This window comes from Filicampus tigris, chromosome 3 (assembly GCF_054856515.1).
Source record: "Filicampus tigris isolate MCC_2025a chromosome 3, RoL_Ftig_1.0, whole genome shotgun sequence".
NCBI lineage: Eukaryota > Metazoa > Chordata > Actinopteri > Syngnathiformes > Syngnathidae > Filicampus > Filicampus tigris.
In genome coordinates this window covers 21,327,856-21,347,646 of record NC_141219.1, presented here as the reverse complement: position 1 = coordinate 21,347,646, position 19,791 = coordinate 21,327,856, and the positions used below count along the sequence as shown (strand labels likewise).

Here is a 19,791-nt window from a genome sequence, read left to right as displayed (position 1 = left end):
TATTTTCTTGACATCTGGTTTCAAAACTAGTTACCCACATGTGACATAAATGGGTTTGACACACCTGCTGTATCCTATTGAAAAGTGGATCTAGAGAGTATACCTAATCAAATAAGTATTTGTGACCTCAATGTTGTGTACGTTGTCAGCATTTATGTTGAGTGTTCTGCATTACTTAACTCTGTCATGTGAAACAAATTGGATAACAATTCAGATTTTAACCACACTGTCAGTTACAAAACATTGTTTTTTTGTGTTTCAAACAATTACAAAAAAGAAACAAAAGGAGCACCCAAACAACCTGGTCTTAGAAGTGACACTCATATTTGACAGCAATGAAAAACAAACAAACAAAAAAACTAAATGTCATTCCTTCACCTTGAAATTGATGCCCTTTTTGAAAGTGAACCAAAATTGAAAACATATTTTAAAATTAGTGATATTTTAAGATATTAAAAATTGTCAAATGTAGATATTAAAAAATTGAGAGATCAATTAATTATGATATGTAATTTATTTTTCAAATTAATCAATTTTTAATCTCACTTAAAATGGCTAAGAAAAGAGAAACAGTAGTGTTAGGGATCAAAAATTTGCTGTAAAACTGTAATTAATTGATTGCAATTAATGCACTATTTTGACACACCCATTTAAAATATCATTGTTTTGTACACATGCTACAAAGTATCCGTGCACTAACACTACTTCAGGGTTAGGCTTTTAATACATTTCAACATCTGTAGTTCATAATTTGATATCAATGATTATTATGAGGATATTCTTGACCCAGATCAAATGAACCCGGAACAGTATGTAAAAGTTAAAAAAAAAAAAAAAAAAAGGCTACATAAACGACAAAATATGTTATATGTTATCACTAGAGTAATGGGTCAATTATGTGACTGTGAAAAGGACATTGAGTCTTAATTAATCGCATTCCAGCTTTATAAAAGGTCACCTATGTGACCTTACGCTACCCTCGATGAACATGCTTGCACATGTTGTAGTTACAGCCATAAAAGTCCTTGCATTTGCTGAATATATTCTTCGGTTTTAGATTTCCCTGCTCTCAGCTCAGTCACCTCCATGTTGTTGTGATGGCGCAGGATGTGCTTGGCAATTCTCATACTAGCTGCCTGGCCACCTGCGAGGTTTACTGCATGAGGTCCAATCTGTGGGTGGGTAAGAGGAACAGTGTGCATGTATTGTATTCTGTCTGCCAAGTAATTGATGTATTGTTGTAAACTCTAAAGAATTACCTGAAGAGCGGTGTACTGCCCCATCAAGTAAAGAGGGCACCCATCTGCCCATTGTAAATTTTCTGATATGCATGGCCAGCCATCCAGCACCTTTATGGGAACACATGAACAGGGAACCACCGCTTATTTGTGGTTTGGCATTTGCAAATTTGCCTAGTCACAGACATTTGGGGGAGATCTACACGCTGTTATTTATTTGTTAAGGAACTTGTACATTTACTGTTTTTGTGCTCAGACCAAAGCAATGTCAAATATAAAATATTGATCTGGTGCCGCGGCACGGTGGTCGACTGGTTAGCACGTCCGCCTCACAGTTCAGAGGTCGTGGGTTCGATCCCGGCTCCGGCCTCCCTGTGTGGAGTTTGCATGTTCTCCCCGTGCCTGCGTGGGTTTTCTCCAGGCACTCCGGTTTCCTCCCACATTCCAAAAAAACATGCATGGTAAGTTGATTGGATACTCTAAATTGCCCCTAGGTGTGATTGTGAGTGCGGATGTTTGTCTCTGTGTGCCCTGCGATTGGCTGGCAACCAGTTCAGGGTGTCCCCCGCCTACTGCCCAAAGACAGCTGGGATAGGCTCCAGCACGCCCCGCGACCCTTGTGAGGAGAAGCGGTACAGATAATGGATGGATGGATGGATGATCTGGTGCCATCTGGTGGCATCTATAGGCAATAACAAATGTTTTTGGGTAGACATAAATTATTTGTTATAGGATATTTCTTGCTGTAAACCAAATTATTACTAGTGTCATGTTTACAAAGGCACTACAGGAATCCCTGCTAGGGAAAACCACTAGTAATTGGCGCTCCTTAAAAACAATTATAATTGCCTGTATCAATACTTTAAAGTAAACGGTAAAACATCACAAGTTATGATTCCATATCACTTTATCATTTCAAAATCAACACAATCCTTAAAACTGAAAGGCTTACTGATGGTTTGATTTCTGCATTTCAGTCAGACTCTCCATACTTCTGCTAACAACCCAGGCTAAACCTAGCTCCTCCCCCACTATGTAAAGATGTTAGAACAGTGCAGATGCATCACTTTACTATTGCTCCTTCGCACCAACTACATATTCAAAGAATGAATGTACAGTTGATCTGAATGCACACAAAAAATAGCAAACATTCAATTCTTACCCTTCAATCGAAATCATTACTTTCACACCATAGAGAGCAAATCACATGGATGAGAAGTAATTGTTTATCATACCATTCACAGTCATGATTTCATGAAATGAGATGCACACATATACCAATCTTGCAGACGCACTCACAATACAAGAAGGAACAAACCTAAGTAAATGGCAACATTTGCAATTGTGAAGAATTAAGAGACATTTGTGTTATTATGCTTTTAGATGATTTGAATGAATGAGCCATTGATCATAGTATGCAACATGATGTCAGCCATATGTGAGAACTGGTCACTCTGATTGGCTGTTAACTAGCGAAGTGCATGAGATAGAAGATGTGACATAGTACACAAAAGCAAAGCCCCTGCAAAGAAAATGGCATTATCTAGTAAATGGAGCTCAGCTAAACATCATTTTTTACCCAGATTTGTTCCTGCTAGATTTCGTGTGTTGATGGGCATTGTTCTGGATATGTGTGAATGAATATGTGTGAAGGTCATTTGCTTACCAGTTGAGTTGAAGCACCTGTGGCTAAAGCCAAACTGTGACAGTTTTTTTCTTTCTGAACCTGGATTTTCCATCTCTGAAAGAACGACTGATGCATGCACAGCCACCCCTGGCCACCCCTTAGTGAGGTGTTCTGAACAGTTGTGTCACCCTGGCCAGCCCACTGAAAAATGTCCGGCTACCCCCCTAGCTGAGGGCAGGCTCCTCAGAAAAACAAACAAACAAACAAACAAACAAACAAACAAACAAAAACAACTGAAAAAAAACCTGGGGTAGTTATCCTCACCCGAATAGGGAATTCCTTCATCACTTCAGAAAGCAAAGGGTCCTGTTTGACATCAAGTTTACATCCAGTGGCCAACCATATCATATCTCCTGTCCAGTGGTCTCCATTGCTGAGGGTGAGCTTCCAGGCCTGATTTCTGTAGCACCAGCTGGCTTCACTCACCTGACCAGAGATTCACATTTGAGGTTCTGGGCATTGTAGCATTATACAGAATCAGAGGTGAGAAAATCCAGGTCCAGAAATTAAAAACCCTGCAGATTGGCTTTAGCCACATGCACGTACTTCTCCTCAACCAGCGGGTAAACAAAGTAATTTGAGCAGAAACACCTGTGGCAGGGTTCGCACTTTCTGGACCTGGATTTAACACCTCTGTACAGTACTGTGTAATTGTAATGCATCAGAAGTCATGCTTAGGCCCACTGAACCTTCCTTATCAATCTTGGTGATACATTTCCAACAATAGAATGCCTAAAACTTTCTTGCAGAATGCCTTCCTAGAAGAGTGGGACCTGTCATACCTTCACAAGAGGGACCCAACATTTAGTGGCATTCCTTCCTTTAAGTGTCCTTTTTTCCTTATTGTGAACATCCTGTGATCTTGTCACTCTATTGTTTATTCTATCCCGGTGGTTCTCAAATTTTGCGTACTTTACGTACTACCAGTGGTCTGCGTACTTTGCGAATCCTCCTCGTTCTCTCCCATTAGTCACAATACAATCACAGGTCAGTACAACATCCATCCGATTTACCTGACAATATGTCTTCACAGCCACCTGTCCTTTCAAAATAAATGGCTGTAATTGGATGTAGGCCTCCGGGGTGACGGCACCTCCTTTCCTTGCCTGACGAATCATAGCCAATCGCTTGTGGAGACTTCTTTCATTAAAGAACTGTCTGAGGAAGGCTTGGCCATCCATCTTGATGCCATGCTCCACGTGGGCGTAACGACCCACCAGGCTCTCCACATCACCCACATCAAACTGTTTTAACTGTGAGACACACGTTCAAGAAAGGTCTGCTCAGGAGTGTCATATACTGTATGCAGTGAAAGTACAACAACCTTTGCCACCTCTGCAAACGTGTAGTATTGTGTTAATGGACCTGGAGGTGCTTCCTCATGACCCATGTCACATGACTGGCCCCTTTCTGCAGTGCAATGGATACGACATGAGCGCTGGTCAGACCGCCACCAACTACCATTACTCTCTGGCCTGCCTTACACACCACACATGAGCCTAGAGACATATAGAGATGCATTATTTTGATGATAAAGCCTCTAAAAATCAAGCAAACAAACAACAGGAAAACAAGTAGAGTGATATTTGTGGTTTGGGATTTCCATTTTTGAACTTTTTTTTAAGCCTATCCTCTGTTATTTACTGAAAAATTCACCTGTTGGTTGTTTAGTGATAAGCTATAAAAGTGCTACTTTGGCGCCATTGCGTGGAATATTGGTGTTGTTGTTGTTCGGCTTAATTCATTTTTGTTTGTTTTTTTAATCTGCGTCCTGTTCTCCTGTTTGTTAGCGGTCGTTGAATGCACTTTGTGCACGGTCAGAATGAAATTATGTTTCTGCTTCTCTCACCGTGCAGCTATTATTAGCCAGAGTAGTGCATTTATTATTGTATGTAAATGCCAAAAAATGATCTTGGTCTCTAACTGCCGTGAAGCAAATTTGTGGCTTGGCATTTGCAAAATTGCCGACAGATGCGTGTTTTTTTTTTAACCTATCCTCCATTAGTCCGGAAATGTGATTTGCTTTAATACCATCTGGTGGCATCTCGGTTTCAAGCAACTTCTGAAGCGAGTCGAGGAGCTTCATTTGGACAAAAGTAGTCCTTTGCCACCATTTTGTGCTATGTATAGGTAAATACAGCATGGTATAATCCTTATTAATTAAATGTAAATTAATTATTAATTTGCTGCAGACCATGGTCCCTGTCCATGAATAGCAGATGATCACTGCACAGTACAATATTGAAAATGTGCACGCACACTTTGAAATGCCTCTCTGCTTTGTACTTTTGTGTTCATGTCCTAAATGTACATTTTGTTATAGGCCTACTGTCTTTTGGTGAAAGTACCAGAGTGACTCCATCGAGGAGTTCTAACATACTTGGGCAACAAGGATGATGAATTCTGGCAAAAGGCATTATCCTTAATTGCAGAAAATCTTCTTACCTTGTGTGGGATCATCAGTGCCTTTGAGGTTTTGCTGTGTCCTTGATAGAGTGTGCATGAGGTGGACAGTGTGTTGCAGGCGCTCTTCTGGATAGCTCTCCTCGATATTAGTCACCCACTGTGGGATGTTTGCCATCTGGGCACGGGTGGGCCCTGTAGCCATGACCACCTGATGAGCTTTGAGCATAAGGCCATCTTCAAGTTGGACTTGGAAATGTTTCACTCTTTTCTTCCTCATCCCATTTCCTTGTCTTAACATCTCTTCGTCTACTGTGCTGTCCTCTTGGCACATTTGCTCGCCTTCAGTCACCGCGGTGATGCGAGTAACAGTTCCCTTCACAAGCACCTTGTCCAAGTTGTATCTCTCCACCTGTATGTTCATATCCATTTGGTTCAGCAACTTGCCATTACTTGAGAACTAAATTAATCCTAAAGCAACATTTCCATCCAGTTGAGAGTCTTTAAAGTGGAAGTCAAGGCAAACATTTTTTTTCAAGAATATGTTCAATGCAAGCCCACTATTTGAAACAGGGCATTCTGATAAAAATTGCATTTGTGGAATAAGTGTTAATCCACTCATTTTTAGCCATCTCTGGGGGCAGCCATTTTGTCTTCTGTCGACTGAATATGACATCACAACTGCTCACAACGACCAATCACGGCTCAGATTCAGAAAACAGGTCAGCCGTGATTAGTCGTTGTGAGCAGTTGTGATGTCATTTTCAGTCGACTGAAGACAAAATGGCCGTCCCCGGAGATGGCTAAAAACAAGTGCATTTTGCTGCTGAATTTATATTCCGCAAACGCAAAATTAATCAGAATGTCGTGTTTCAACTAGTCGTCCTGCTGGGAACATATTCTTGAAAAAAATATGTTTGGGTTGACTCCCGTTTTAATGAACGTAGCATGCTTGTTTTTGGAATGTTGGAGAAAGTTGGAGCACTCAAACAAAACCAACGCAAGCTTGGGGAGAACATGCAAACTCCAAGCCTGAGCCGAGATTCAAATCAATTACCTCTTGACTGGGATGCAACCAAAAGGCCACCATGCACATACAGTACATACACCAGAGGACACTGCAAGGACCATTAGTGACCTACACTCAACATGCTCTATTTTGACATTTTGTTTAAATAGCGCAATGGCATTCATCTTGCCTTCTTGTTTGAAGTTTATTTTTTTTGTCCGAAAAAAGAAACTTCAGTTCTGTAATAGTGTCCACGTTTAGCACACGTTTACAGTATACAGTATACTAATAAAACCGCTGGATTAAGACTAATCCAAATTTGGTGAAATAGCTAGCCCAGCGCTGGGTCTCAAAGATTCATTTACAATATACCCAACACATTGGATTGAGGATTTGATCCAGGTTGTTGGGTAAGGATTTTGAACCAACAAAGAGGTAAAAGCTAGCCATGTTGATGAGATAAAGCCACCAATAAATGTGGTATCAGGTTATGGATATAAATGTGGTTAAAAATAATACTATGACAATTTTATGACCAACATTTTCTAAGAAGAAATTTGCCCTCTCAGCGGTCGCCACAGCAAGCACTCGCACGATATGTTTGGCACAGTTTTAAAACCCAATGCCCTTCCTTACACAACCGTTCTGACGTTACATTATATTTACTTCAACTTCAGTACGCAACAAATTCGGCCAAAATGGCGACCATCTTAAGCTCTTCAGCCAACCCAAATCCAATCTTCAACCCACTCTGCTGGGTCAAAATAATTAACCCAACACTGGGTATAAGTCACCCAGTCTGCTCAAAATCGACAGCGACCCAGCAAGCGGGTTAGCATTTTCTAGTGTGTAGGCAATGGCAACAGCCGTACAAGTGTAAATAGCAAGTTAACTGTAAAAAAATGAAAAAAATGATACAGCAGTATCATGTAACTATATTGGAAAGGGTTGTACACGACAAATATTTTAAAACATCTTATCTGAACACTAACAAAAATGATGACTTTGTTCACCATCAAATTTCTTTTTTTTTTGTCAGAGCAAATTACATTTTAAACTTTAAAATTCAAAGGGTTACCATAAAACGTGAGTTCATTAACAAAAGTCAAAGTACAGGTCAATCATATCAAATATTTTGTCAATGGACGGATCTTCAATGAATGAATGAACATTGAACACCGTAAGCAAGGTTTAAATCAAGAACGAGAGAACAATATGCTCAACAACAGCAGACACCAAAATGCAAAAATAAGATTTCAAATATATAGTACATGAAAAGATATAAAATGATAAATCAACCTAATGTAAATGCAAGCATCCATGCTCAGAACTTTGTATACTAGTGTGTGGATACAGTACCCAACTTTTTACTCAGTCACATTGAAAGCAAATTCAACACATCATGCTGAAGACACACATTTTATATTACAGTCAGTCCAACCTGATCTTTAAAGAAATCCACACTCAGTTCACTTCCTGGCAGACTGAAGGACAAACTGTTCTTGAGGTTGGAGGAGACATTCAGACGTTTTCGCTCTTTCCTGCCGAGCCGCGTGTCATTGAAGAAAGCGTTGTCATCCAGAATGAGCACCCTGTCTGGGAGACTATGAAGCTCAGTCGAACGATTGTGCTTCAACACAAACTCCTGAAGTGCTTTCTGAAAAAAGAATCACATGCATACACATGAACGCCTTGTTTGAACATCAGATGTCGTTGGTGTGTGTTTCGACCTTGTTGACAGGGTCCGTGTGCACCAGTGTGTGCGAGCGCAGGTGAGGGATGTTTAGGGCTGTGAATTGACTCTTCCACAAAGAAGTCCACTCGCCATAGGTGTCAACCACTTGGAGACTGATGACTGGCGGCCGAATGACTCCTGTTAGTGTGGACTTGGTGAGGTGCTTTTCCGCTGTCAGCTCTGCTGAAAAATATGAGGGGCCATCATCAACGGTACCTCCCACACGCACATTCACGAACACAATCAACTTAAATGCACTAAGGAAATTCTCTTCTCTTATTCTAAAGCTTGCCTATTGTGGCTGTAATTCTATTCATGACCACTAGATGGCGGCACAAAACTCACTCTGAGATGGTGAAAATTTGAAAGAAGATGAACGAAGAAGAAATATAACTTGAAAGTCAACCTCTGTGATCCTGCCTTTTGATACAACAGCAGTAGGTTCATTTTATAATGTACATCTTTCATCATGGTTACTGTTTTATATTGTGAGATGCAGAGATGGGCATTCCATCCCATGGACGGAACGGTCCGTATGTCCGGGACGGACCATTTTGCGGATGGATGGACGGAAGACTAGAAGTCTTTTCACAAGGATGGACTAAGCAAGGACGGAAGTCGGTTTTCGTCCGTCCCTGTATTTGTCCCTAACCGGGTCAAGTTTTGACTTCCGTGTTGTGTTGGGCGAGACCACTCTTTTCTTCTGTGATACCATGGAGACGCCTTTATTAACTGACTGCACAAGATTCATGTGCACTCCCCGCAGTAACATTGCACAGGCATAGTCTGCCCTCTAGTGGTTCAACACATGTATTACCATGGATTATGCCATTTACTGACTGACACGCCCAGCCTGTTTTGTGTGTGTAATCCGGGATAATGTGTGTATTGGGCGTAGGAAAAAGGTGGATAGCAATTTTTTTTTTGTTAACTGACACTATCCCTTTGCATGCAAAGTATGTCCTTGTGTGGGCCATCTTTACACCATAAAAATCTCTGCCAGGGCCAACATACACTTTAACGACCCGTAAGTGGAAGTCTTTTGTTTCCTCCGAAAATAATCTCGAATTGTTTTGCAATAATTTATTGCGAAATAACGCAATAAAATCCTAAAACGTATTGCATTGAAACGCAAAAGTTTGGCAATAAAACGCAATAGTATTGCGTTATAAAGCAATCTTAAATGTTCTCGTGATGTCCCCTGGCGGTCTATGAGTGCACGGAAGCTTTTTTTGTTTGTTTGTTTTTTTGGGGGCGGTGGTGGGGTCGGACTGACGGAATGTAAGGACGGCAGCGCTTTGAAAGGACAACGACGGACAGGGTCAAAGGACGGACGGATCTGTGGTGGGATGATAAATGAATGTTTGTTTGGGAAAAAAAAAAAAAGATCTTGTTTACATTACTGTAAATACAGAGTGATGGATTGGTTCACTGTACTGTTCATGGACAATATGTTTGTGTTATCCATTGTTCTTGCTCTTGCTCAATAATACAGTATGTGTATTATTTGTGTTTAAAGACATTCAAATGCTATAAATGCTATAAAAATATGTCTCGGGAGTATTTCACATCGTGGTAGTTTCTATATTGCGGATTTGATTTGTTGTGTGTTCTGGAACGTAACTATCACGATGGAGGGGGAATTACTGTATTTTCCAGGTCCATGAACCCTCAATCAATGCGTTTATATGTTTCTCTGCTTGGCCACAATTTGCACAAAAAAATTAGGACTCTTGATTAAGCGTATAGCTGAACATACTGTACCATTTGTTACCTTCCTCTTTGTGTTGTCACCGGTTTGCCTGGTATGGGTTTTGTGGTCGAGCTCAAGTCTTAGGTGTGACTCACGCCCTGGATTTAAGTTGTGTTCGGGGTCTGAGGGTGATAGCATGCTGGCCAGGGTCAAGGCGTGAGGCCCACCACCAATTATCAACACGTCCAGCATCACCATCTGATGCAGAAAGACATATTCACTAAATATTTTACACATCAAAGCCATGTAAGAACTATCCATGGGGCTTTCCAATATTGGAGGATAAATTAGGCAGCAACATTTTTGAATAACTAACCTTTTTTTCTTGGAGCTATAATTTGTGAAGAGAATTTGTAAAGAGAAAAAAGTAACCGATCCTATAATTTGATTCATCCAACTCAACAATCAACATTTTTATGTCATCATATTTTTGCGGTGTTTGACACGACCCTGTTAGATACTCAGGCACCTTAAAAACATATTCAAAAATATTGCCCAATAGAATGTACAGAATAAAATAAGTAAAGTTAAATTGTATTGAAGACTAATTTTATTTTAGCATTACAGTAATTACAGTGATAATAAATCAAAGTCAGTATTACAGGAGGTAAATAAAGTAGGGGCTGGTGCCAGTTGGTTAGAGTTGTATATCGTCGCTATCATGTGAAAAACACTTATCTCCATTTGTTTTTCATTTTCTTATTTTTACATGATTCATGTTTCCGCGTTACAGACATCACATTAAAGTGAAAATTAAAAAAGTTTCCAAAATTGGAGATAAGTGTTTTTCACAGGACAGTGACAATATGTATATTATATGTAACTAATAAAGGTCTAGTATAAGGTGAGGTCACACGAAATTTAGCCTCATACAATTGCATTTTGATTTTTGTGAGTTTTTTTTCAGTATGTTTCTCTTTCTAATTGCATTCTAAAAAATTGCAAATGTTCAAAGCACTACTCATTACACATCCAAGTTTTAGTGTAACCACTGACTATAAGATTAAAGATACTCTCAAGTGATAAAAATGTGTCACTTTCCTAAGCAATAGGTCCTGCATCATGCAGAATGAATTGTCTTACTGCACCTTGTAGCGTTTCTACGGTCCGCTTGTGTCCTCTTCGCAAACGTTTTGGTGTCTCAGCTGTTGTGAGGACATGAAACTTTGCGGCAGTGCCATGTGCTTTTCATGTAATTCAATCCAACTGCACATTTAGCTCTCTGGTCCAGGCATGCCTGGAAATAGAGTCAGTGTCTAAATATACATACAGTATATGTGGGTGAGTCTATTTACATGTACCTTTCGAACTTAATCATTCTTAATTTTTGTGTACTTCTGTTGAGATACATGAACACTATGCAGAGCTTTGGTTGTCAGGAGAGGATGTCTTACTGTGGATGGAAATCTGTTTGAACATTTTTTTTTTCTTTATCCTTGATATCTGGTTTAAGGTCCATGTGCCAGTATGGTCTTTGCTCTCACTAGTAAGACAGATCATTGCACTTGTAGAATGATGAGGGTGCATTAGTTGCATCACTGTCTTACTAGTATTTTTTTTTTTCCATCCTACTTTTAGTATGCAATTAAAACTTGCTAGTTAACTCCTGTGCTGCACTGGTGACTCCAATGGCCAGCGCAAGTCTAGCCGTCTAACTATGCACATGGGCGGAGTTGTCTTTCTTTTGGTATTTTGCTTGACTAGCGCAGATAGAAGAGGGTGTTTGCGCCGTTGTGGGACGGAACGCAGTCGAATTCAAGCCACTTCCCTTATTCCCTTTAAAATCTAGGTGGGCGAAGTGCGCAGTGTGTTTTCATTGCGGAAGCAGAAATTGACTCGGTGGGGTCTGTGCATGAGATTGCCGCTAGAGGGTGAAACGGGAGTAGCTATTCACTCCTGTCACATCTAGGGCTGAGTGATATATTATCATATCGAAATCGAGATATGAACATTCAAGATCATATTAACATCCTATGTCCCACCCCCATAGCTGTGCCGTGTGGTCAGGAGAATCCTATTAAAATATTTTTAGGATAACAATGATAATAATTTGTTAAATGAATTAATTTCGACAATGATTCAGTGGGACTGTCCCTAGTAGTTGTCATATTTATTAAATAATATTCAAAGACATCCACCACACAAGTCCGGGGAACATCGAATTTGTCTGCCTGTGCCTGGATGTTAGACCTACTTTTTGCGAGTCTAAAGTCTACTTTTTTTCACCAAATTGCCAGATGCACTCGGTCCGTCGGAACGCCCAGCGAGGCGTAGAGTGGTCTACTGAAGTCAAAAATAAGATAAAGTAGACATGCCCCGGCACAAAAATAAAGATGCGCCCGTTTTTACGCCGAAGGCACGGGTGCCTTTCTACAAAAATAGCGTCCCTAGAGCTCAAAAGAAGTCAGGAAGTTGTAAAGCATTCCCTTTTCGGGCTACAGTACTTTGGAATGCCCTACACATGGAATTGAGAATGGCTACCTCTGCCAAAATGTTTAAACTTAACTCAAGACATATCTCTACACCCTCGCTCCTAGCATGCAACTGGTCTCGTGCCCTACCTCACCCCCTGTCTAACTGCTGCTTCTCTACTACCGCCCGCCCCCCCCCCCCCCCACCTTCATGTGTATTCAAATTATTCGCAAAAGTATCACAACAGTGTTAGTAATTAAGTTTACAGTGCTGAATATATTCCTATTTGGCTCCATCACACCTTCCTCCGAGCCACATACAGACCAAATTCACTATCAGTGTTGTGAACTGGTGATACTTTCTAGGGCAGCTAGCTCGGTATTGTGCGGATGACACACTTAAAAGGGAAGTCAAGCCCCAAAATTCTTTTCAATAATATGCACCTTCATGAGTCTAAACATGGCATTCTGATTAATGTTTCTGATTAGTGTTTGTGGAATATGAGTTAAGCAGCAAAATCCACCCATTATTAGCCATCTCAGGGGGCGGCCATTTTCTCACTTTTGTCTACCGAAAATGGCATCACAATTGCTCAGGTCTCAGGTAACGACCAATCACGGCTCACCTGTTTTCTGAAGCTGAGCCGTGATTGGTCGTTAGCTGAGCCGTGAGCATTTGTAATGTCATTTTCAGTCGACAGAAGTGACAAAATGGCCGCCCCATGAGATGGCTAAAAACAGGTGGATTTTACTTCTTTACTCATATTCCACAAACGCAACACAGTATTAATCAGAATGCCATATTTCGTTTAGTGGGCCTGCATAGAACATATTCTTGGAAACCAAATCTTTGGGTTGACTTCCTCTTTAAATATGTTCATTGTACTAACAAGAGGACCTATATGAGCTGGATCCACAGACCCAGCATTGGCTTTAGGTACTGTGTGTATACAATACAAATGATAAATAAATAAAACTATAATAGTTCCTCCCCTTTTAAAAATAAAATGAGACGAATAATCTAAATAATAAATCAAATAATGTATGTCCGTTGTGTTGAGTAGATGTCAGTGTTGATAATTATGATAGTGTGACATACTGACCCTGTGGTCTTACTTGTTCCGTATACCGTGTGACGGTTTGAAATTACTAGTGTTTTCTTGTTCATTTTTCATTCAACTGGGTGGCGGCATGATTAGAACAGGCACACAGGAAGTCCTTTCAGTTCCCATGTCGGTGAAATATTGTACAATCGAGGACTTCTATTTCCTCTTCTGATAGTGTTTGCTGAGGGAAGTGAATGTGAATTGCTTTTTCAGTGAGTGCTCATTGCAGTGCAGTTGTGATCAACATACAGAATCTCCAAAAAGTGAGGACATCATATTTTGATGTTATCACCCTCAATCTTTCATACTGATCACCGGACGTTCAATGTCACATCTCATGACAAACTCTCTAAGGATCTGGGAAAAAAAAAAAAAAAAAGCTGCACCATGGTGGCTAAGACCACACAGACCAGACAGTGGTTTAACTGGACTGGTGCCCAAGAAGTTGAGTGCTCTAAAACAAGATTAAGAACAATGATTACTGCAACCATGTTCTGTGGTCTGATGAGTCCAAGATTCATTTATTTGGTTGTGATGCTGTCAAGCGTGTGTGAGGAGTGCTATGACAAGCATGTCTTGCGGACAGTCAAGCGTGGTGTTGGGAGTGTCATTATCTGAGGTTGCACTGGGGAGCTACAGTGATGGCACATGACTGACAGGGGGCCGTGACAATAGTATTTTTAATATGCAGTATATTAAGGGTCCCAAACTGAAGTTCTTGTTTCTACCACAATCAGAAGCTTGCTACGCTTCAATTCAATATCAATTCCGCTATTTTTGTGGCCTCTGGTTGCTGCTTCCTCTTCTGTTGCGAGCAGAAATATAAAACAGAATAGAGGAGCTTCACTCTTTGGTCATTTGTTGTGCGACCCGCTGGTCAAGAGCTTCTGCGTCATCATTTTTGAATATTGTCAGCGACATGGATGTGGCGGTGGGTGACCAATTCTTCTTTCTTTTTTTTCCCACAAAGACAGATATATGTGGATAGATTACGTTTAAAACGGGTTGTTTTGTTTCCACGTGGCAGGATTCTCTTGTAAATGGAAGTGTGCTAATAGTTCACCAGCTTCATGAGGGAAAGCACCAGTATGAAGTGGAAAATGTCGTCAAGCACCAAAACTCAAGTGGAGGAAAACACATTATAAGGTATTTGGACACTGAAGATTGAAGTCTTTTGGTTGTTGTTGTTTGAACATGTTCACGTGTAAGGAAACACAGACCAATGAAAATATCATGAAAAGCTCAGCCGCACAAGGCGATGAAATACTAGCAGTTTTGACTTTCAGTCTCAACGATGCAAAATATTGCCTTTGGAAAGATATTTTCCAGTACAGTAGCTGTATGGGATCTCATTAGATTGTGTAACTAACAGAACGGCACCTCAGATAGCGAGACAATTGACAATCCTACATTTAGAATGAATTGATTACTAACTAAATATCTTTTTTTGTTAGGAGAGGAGACAAGCTGATGGAGATAAATGGTACTGACCTGCAGGATTTAACCCCCGAGCAGTTGGCTCAGGCCATAGCGGAGGGTCAGCCAATGTTGGTACGATGACATCACTCATCACGGTTGAGCATTCTGTCTGTCCATCCACCCATCAATCAAAGGTTGAATGCAATCCTAAAATTTGACATGACTTTTTAACGGTCAGGGCAACGAAGACCTGTCCTGCTGGCAGAAGCACTGGCCTACATTTAAAAACGAAACACAAATTTTTCGTCCATGAAGTCGTTTGAATTTACTCCGCACGGTTTATTGTCTTCATTTCGTAGCCTTTCACTTGGTTGCAGAATTTCCAGTAAGTGTGTGTGTATGCTTGTTTGTTTTGTCCAATCAGATTTCAGCCTCCATGTGTCGCCATGTCAATCTAATCTGCACAGGGCCTTCTGAATCAGTAGTGCTGGCCCTTGCAATTTAACACTAGATTAGGAATAAGACTTTTTCTTCAACCAATCACGTTTCAAATGGGCCTCACAGTAAGGTACTCGCAATAATGTCATGATTTTGATCCTCAATGCCGATCTCTGATTTCTGTCATCAGACGGTGCACAAGTCAGGCAGGAAGAAGGAGCACATTGAGCAGCTGTGCTCAATGGAGGATACTCTCCACCCCGTCTCCAAGGAGGCCACCCTACTTGAATTCAGCATGGAAATGGTGCGAGAGGAAGACCTGCAGCAGAGTGAGAGCGTTTTAAGGGGTGATGAAGATGAGCATGGTGGTGTTGAGGACAACCTTTGCCCATCTGAGGATTGGGAGCTCAAGCGAGAAAGAGATTTGCTTGTTGTTACCATGACGGAAACTAGCTTCTCTGTGTTGAGCGGGAGGGGCTGCGATGCTGGGAGCAGCTGCCGTGGATGCCATGGGACAGGATGTACCCTCAATGACATTGTCATGGTGGCAAAGTCCAGCACGGTGACACTTGGTGAGTTTAATTGTATTCAAAAGAAAAAAAAAAAAAGTATCCTCTTCACAAGAATGAATACTCAGTAAATAATTAAGTATAGGTACAAAACTGGTAGGAAGGCGCTTTCACCAATTTTGAGAGCAAAGTTAAACCCAATAGAGCATGTTTTTCATTTAGTGAATAAAAAAAAAATGAAGGTAAAATGATCCACAAACAAACAACAAGTGACAAAGATTCCAGGTCAAAGCATATTATCTTTCAACTGTTAAAAAATAAATCAAATACTGTGGGTACACTACTTACAAACAGTTTGCTATATGTTGTTTTACAGTTTCAAGAGGAGGGGGCACTTTCAAACAAATGATGGCGGTGAACACTACAGTTGAACATGTGGCCTCGCACAAATATCTAAAAGGCCTCTGTTCACAGAAGATGCTTTATGTTTCACCTCAACCAGGTTTTTCATGGAATTCAGCACCTAACTTTAGAAATTACACAATTCGTCCCACTTTTCAGTTTCTTTTTCATATTCAGTGCATGTTTTATAAAGTACTTTCTAGAAAATCTACAACTACCTGTATAGATTCACTTAGACATAAAAGTTGAAATGTTGCTTTGTAAGGACAATTCTCCTGATGTTTTTATATTCAGAGAAAATGACCATCTACTACTACAAGTCAACTTGTTTGGACCAGAATTACCCAGTGGTTTTGAACTTCACAGGCTCCGACTGCTTTCTTAAGTGCTCCAAGAAAGCAGAGCAGGTGCTCCTGCAAGTGGAGGTATTGAACATTTCACTTTTGGAATTTTGAAGATTCAACTGTAATTTAACTACTTTACTATAATTCTGCTGAGCAAGTTCACCCAAAAACTTGTGTAATTGCTCCTGCCTTCACTTCAACTTCAACATAGTGTCTTGGCCCCGGGATGCATCAAGATGGCACCAAAGCAACACTTTATGTTCCACATGGCTATGGCCTGAGCACAAATAACTGAAACTAGGTGAATTTTCCAGTGAGGATAGGTTCTCCACAAAAATCTGTGAATGGGCGAATATGCAAATGCTGAACCGCAAATATGCTTGTGATCGGTTTATACAAGACTACCAAGTGGTCTTGTATAAAGTACCTGAGACCGATACTTACTAATAAAAGCCCATGCACTTTTTTGCCCATGCACTTAACTAAAAGGAGCATGGAGGTGAGATGTACACCGAATTTCCTGTGTGGTAAATTGGCCAACCCGACCCGGGGCAATTTAGAGTGTTCAATTAACCTGCGATGCATATTTTTGGAATGTGGGAGGAAACCGGAGTACCCAGAGAAAACCCACGCAGGCACGGGGAGAACATGAAAACTCCACACAGGGAGGATCGAACCCACAACCTCTGAACTGTGAGGCGGACGTGCTAACCAGTTGACCACCGTGCCGCCTATTTTGCAATATAGTATTCATTTAAAAAAAAAATAATTAATATCATTTCAAGTCATCTAATGGAGAAAATGTATTTGATAACCTGCGAATAGCAAAAATCTGCATATATTTGACCACCATTAGAAATGCATGTAATTTTTTTTAACGCCAAAAATTACCAGAAAAAATTTTCAATAAACTGTCAACAACAAATGTTTTCCACGAAAAATTTGGGTGGGCGTCTTAAAACAAAAAAAAAAATGAAAACACAAAATTTTGAATACATTATATGCATTTAAAAGAAATTGGAGAAAAGATTAATACATTGCACAATTAAACTGACAATTTAGTCACGGCCATGGAAAAGAATAAACTCATATGTACTACCCGGTACTATAAATATTTTTTTCATTGCAATGCTGCATTTTTCCATGTTGAATAGCCATACTGTATTTGTTTTTGTAGGCAGTGGATAAGAAGATGCTGAAAAGCATTTCCATGAACGATGAGACCAAACTTTGTTTCGTTTTCTACATGAAGACCAACAGCACAAAGCAGCGCAAGTTTGAATCTGCACTGTACAAGGGATGGTACATCCAAATAGCCAGTTCAGTTTCCGCAGACTCTGTGGAAATGGCAAAGTCAGATGGACAGCAAGGAACTCCGTCATTCCTCTTCATCATTCAGACATAGAATGTGCATAGAATCGCTCTCTCTCTCTCTCTCTCTCTCTCTAAGTATATATATATATATATATATATATATATATATATATATATATATAGTATATATAGGGAGCACATTGCCGAGATAATCCATCCCACCTCACAGGTGTGCTATATCAAGCTGCTGGTTAGACACCATGATTAATGCACAGGCGTGCCTTAGACTGCCCACAATAAAAGGCCACTCTGAAAGGTGCAGTTTTATCACACAGCACAATGCCCCAGATGTCACAAGATTTGAGAGAGCGTGCGATTGGCATGCTGACAGCAGGAATGTCAACCAGAGCTATTGCTCGTGTATTGAATGTGTAATGGTGTAACAACACCATCACGTACAGTAGATGCTAATTGTTTGCCCATACGCCTACAGAGTTTCCCAGTGTACGTTAGCATTCATGTATAGAAGGCTACGTTTTTTTTGTGTGTGTGTTGTGAAGTGATTTGAGTCACCTGCCAGCAAGCAGCACTCGTATTACAAGTTTGCGCTAGCTCACGTGTCAAGTCAAAGCAAAAAAAAAGGGCCGATCGACGGCTCGCATCTCAAGCCACCATGGTACTTTGGATTTTTGGAACTTACAGTGTTTCTTGTATTTTAAAGATGTCATCATAAATGTACAAATATGGTTAAGTCATTCATAAATGTTTGCTATGTATTAATGCTTTAATTAATCACCCATCCAGCTATGCATCATGCACAATTTCAATTACACCAAAGGAATAGAAAATGGTGTACATGCTACCGGCAATATTTATTGTACAGGAAATGTAATGACAAACAACTTGAGTCCTGATCCAAACCAACTGTTATAAAAATACTGTTATCAATGAATAATGCTTTACAAATGAAAATATTCTTACATTTGTGAACGTCTCACACTTGAGGTATGATTTCTTGATTGAAAACTCAACTAATGTTGGCAATATATAATGAAAATAAAGTTATTATATAGACATTACTATATATGAAAACACAATAGTGCCCCTGTCCTCTGTAAACACATTTTTACATTGCATATAATTATATTGCGGTATAACAATCAATATAATAAATTAAATCATTATACACATAATTCACGTATTACAGTTTTTCTCAGTCACTTTGGTATGTTTTTCAGATCAGAATTGAAATTTGCAAAACAGTAAGTGCATTTCTCAAAACAATTCATACAAATGGCAAAACAGATAAGACAGTTGGATTGTTTAGTCATGTTGACAATGTAACAGTTATCTTTGGAGGGATGTTCTGATGAAAATTGCTGCTTAGGTTTTGATGACGAATTCAGTATTCTAAATTAAGTTACACTGTTTTGTGGAAGATTGATTGCAAGAGACTGGGTAAGATTCATATTTCACTTTTCCTGTTTGTACTGATATTTTTATGACAAATGATTATATTGTGATACAGAAAGGAAAGGACAGCACTGCATAGCATAAAGAAAAACAAAAATTTAAAAAATGTTGAAATGTGAACATAGGACAACTTCCTTAGTGAAAATTAAAAAAAGTCTCATGGAAATGTATAAATGTTTTTTTCTTTATTTGGCGGCGTGTCTGCTTGTACGGCGGCTGCGTGTGACGTGTACATTAAGTTCTCGACGCCGATTGGCTGTCGCCGATGAGGGACGGACTGAGAGCACGTGAGTCGGCCGGAAATACCACCCAGAAGTTACAGACGGATAGACGATGCCCAGCTCTGGAAATATGCTTGACATGACAACTTGTTCAACCATTTTGCATGTAAAGACATAAACAATGAAATTATGCCAAAATGCTGTGGGGTGCGAGATAATTCAACGTAGACCCTTTATAATACATTTTGATCAACACATAAGCAATTGATAATGTCGAAGTAGAGATAATCATTTGCATGGATGCGCCAAAGCATTTGCAACTCGTTCAA

At 40.0% G+C, this 19,791-nt stretch overlaps 2 protein-coding genes across 4 annotated transcripts; one reads left to right on the top strand and one right to left on the bottom strand.

Annotated features, from left to right (window-relative positions):
- Positions 1 to 1,007: 1,007 nt before the first annotated feature.
- LOC147150256 (uncharacterized) lies at positions 1,008 to 10,023 on the bottom strand. Of its 3 annotated transcripts, XM_086026316.1 has the most exons (10): positions 9,828 to 10,023; positions 8,068 to 8,207; positions 7,779 to 7,994; positions 5,667 to 5,740; positions 5,371 to 5,621; positions 4,291 to 4,424; positions 3,939 to 4,178; positions 3,190 to 3,351; positions 1,260 to 1,349; positions 1,008 to 1,172 (listed from the first exon to the last, which is right to left on the bottom strand). In XM_086026316.1, the coding sequence occupies exons 1-10, from the start codon at positions 10,021 to 10,023 to the stop codon at positions 1,008 to 1,010; spliced, it is 1,668 nt and encodes a 555-aa protein (XP_085882442.1). The 3 variants fall into 3 exon arrangements, with proteins under 3 accessions (XP_085882442.1, XP_085882439.1, XP_085882441.1); XM_086026313.1 differs by having other exon boundaries at positions 5,371 to 5,740; positions 8,068 to 8,243; positions 9,837 to 10,023; XM_086026315.1 differs by having other exon boundaries at positions 5,371 to 5,740; positions 8,068 to 8,255; positions 9,867 to 10,023.
- A 4,184-nt stretch (positions 10,024 to 14,207) lies between these two features.
- Positions 14,208 to 19,688, top strand: LOC147150255 (uncharacterized). Its single transcript, XM_086025378.1, has 7 exons — positions 14,208 to 14,273; positions 14,370 to 14,488; positions 14,797 to 14,893; positions 15,390 to 15,771; positions 16,085 to 16,210; positions 16,405 to 16,535; positions 17,632 to 19,688. Exons 1-7 carry the CDS (start codon positions 14,262 to 14,264, stop codon positions 17,857 to 17,859), a joined length of 1,095 nt encoding a protein of 364 aa, XP_085881504.1. The 5' UTR covers positions 14,208 to 14,261; the 3' UTR covers positions 17,860 to 19,688.
- Positions 19,689 to 19,791: the final 103 nt, after the last annotated feature.

Bases quoted from the DNA above. Each gene is read 5' to 3' on its own strand.
- LOC147150256 (XM_086026313.1), bottom strand. From the start codon at position 10,023: ATGGTGATGCTGGACGTGTTGATAATTGGTGGTGGGCCTCACGCCTTG. The intron at 7,995-8,067 runs GTCGAAACACAC...TTCTTTTTTCAG, and splicing joins ACACGGACCCTGTCAACAAG to AAAGCACTTCAGGAGTTTGT. The intron at 1,173-1,259 runs GTAATTCTTTAG...ACCCACCCACAG, and splicing joins GGCAGTACACCGCTCTTCAG to ATTGGACCTCATGCAGTAAA.
- LOC147150255 (XM_086025378.1), top strand. The intron at 16,211-16,404 runs GTTTTTCATGGA...TTTTATATTCAG, and splicing joins TTATGTTTCACCTCAACCAG to AGAAAATGACCATCTACTAC. The intron at 16,536-17,631 runs GTATTGAACATT...TTGTTTTTGTAG, and splicing joins AGGTGCTCCTGCAAGTGGAG to GCAGTGGATAAGAAGATGCT.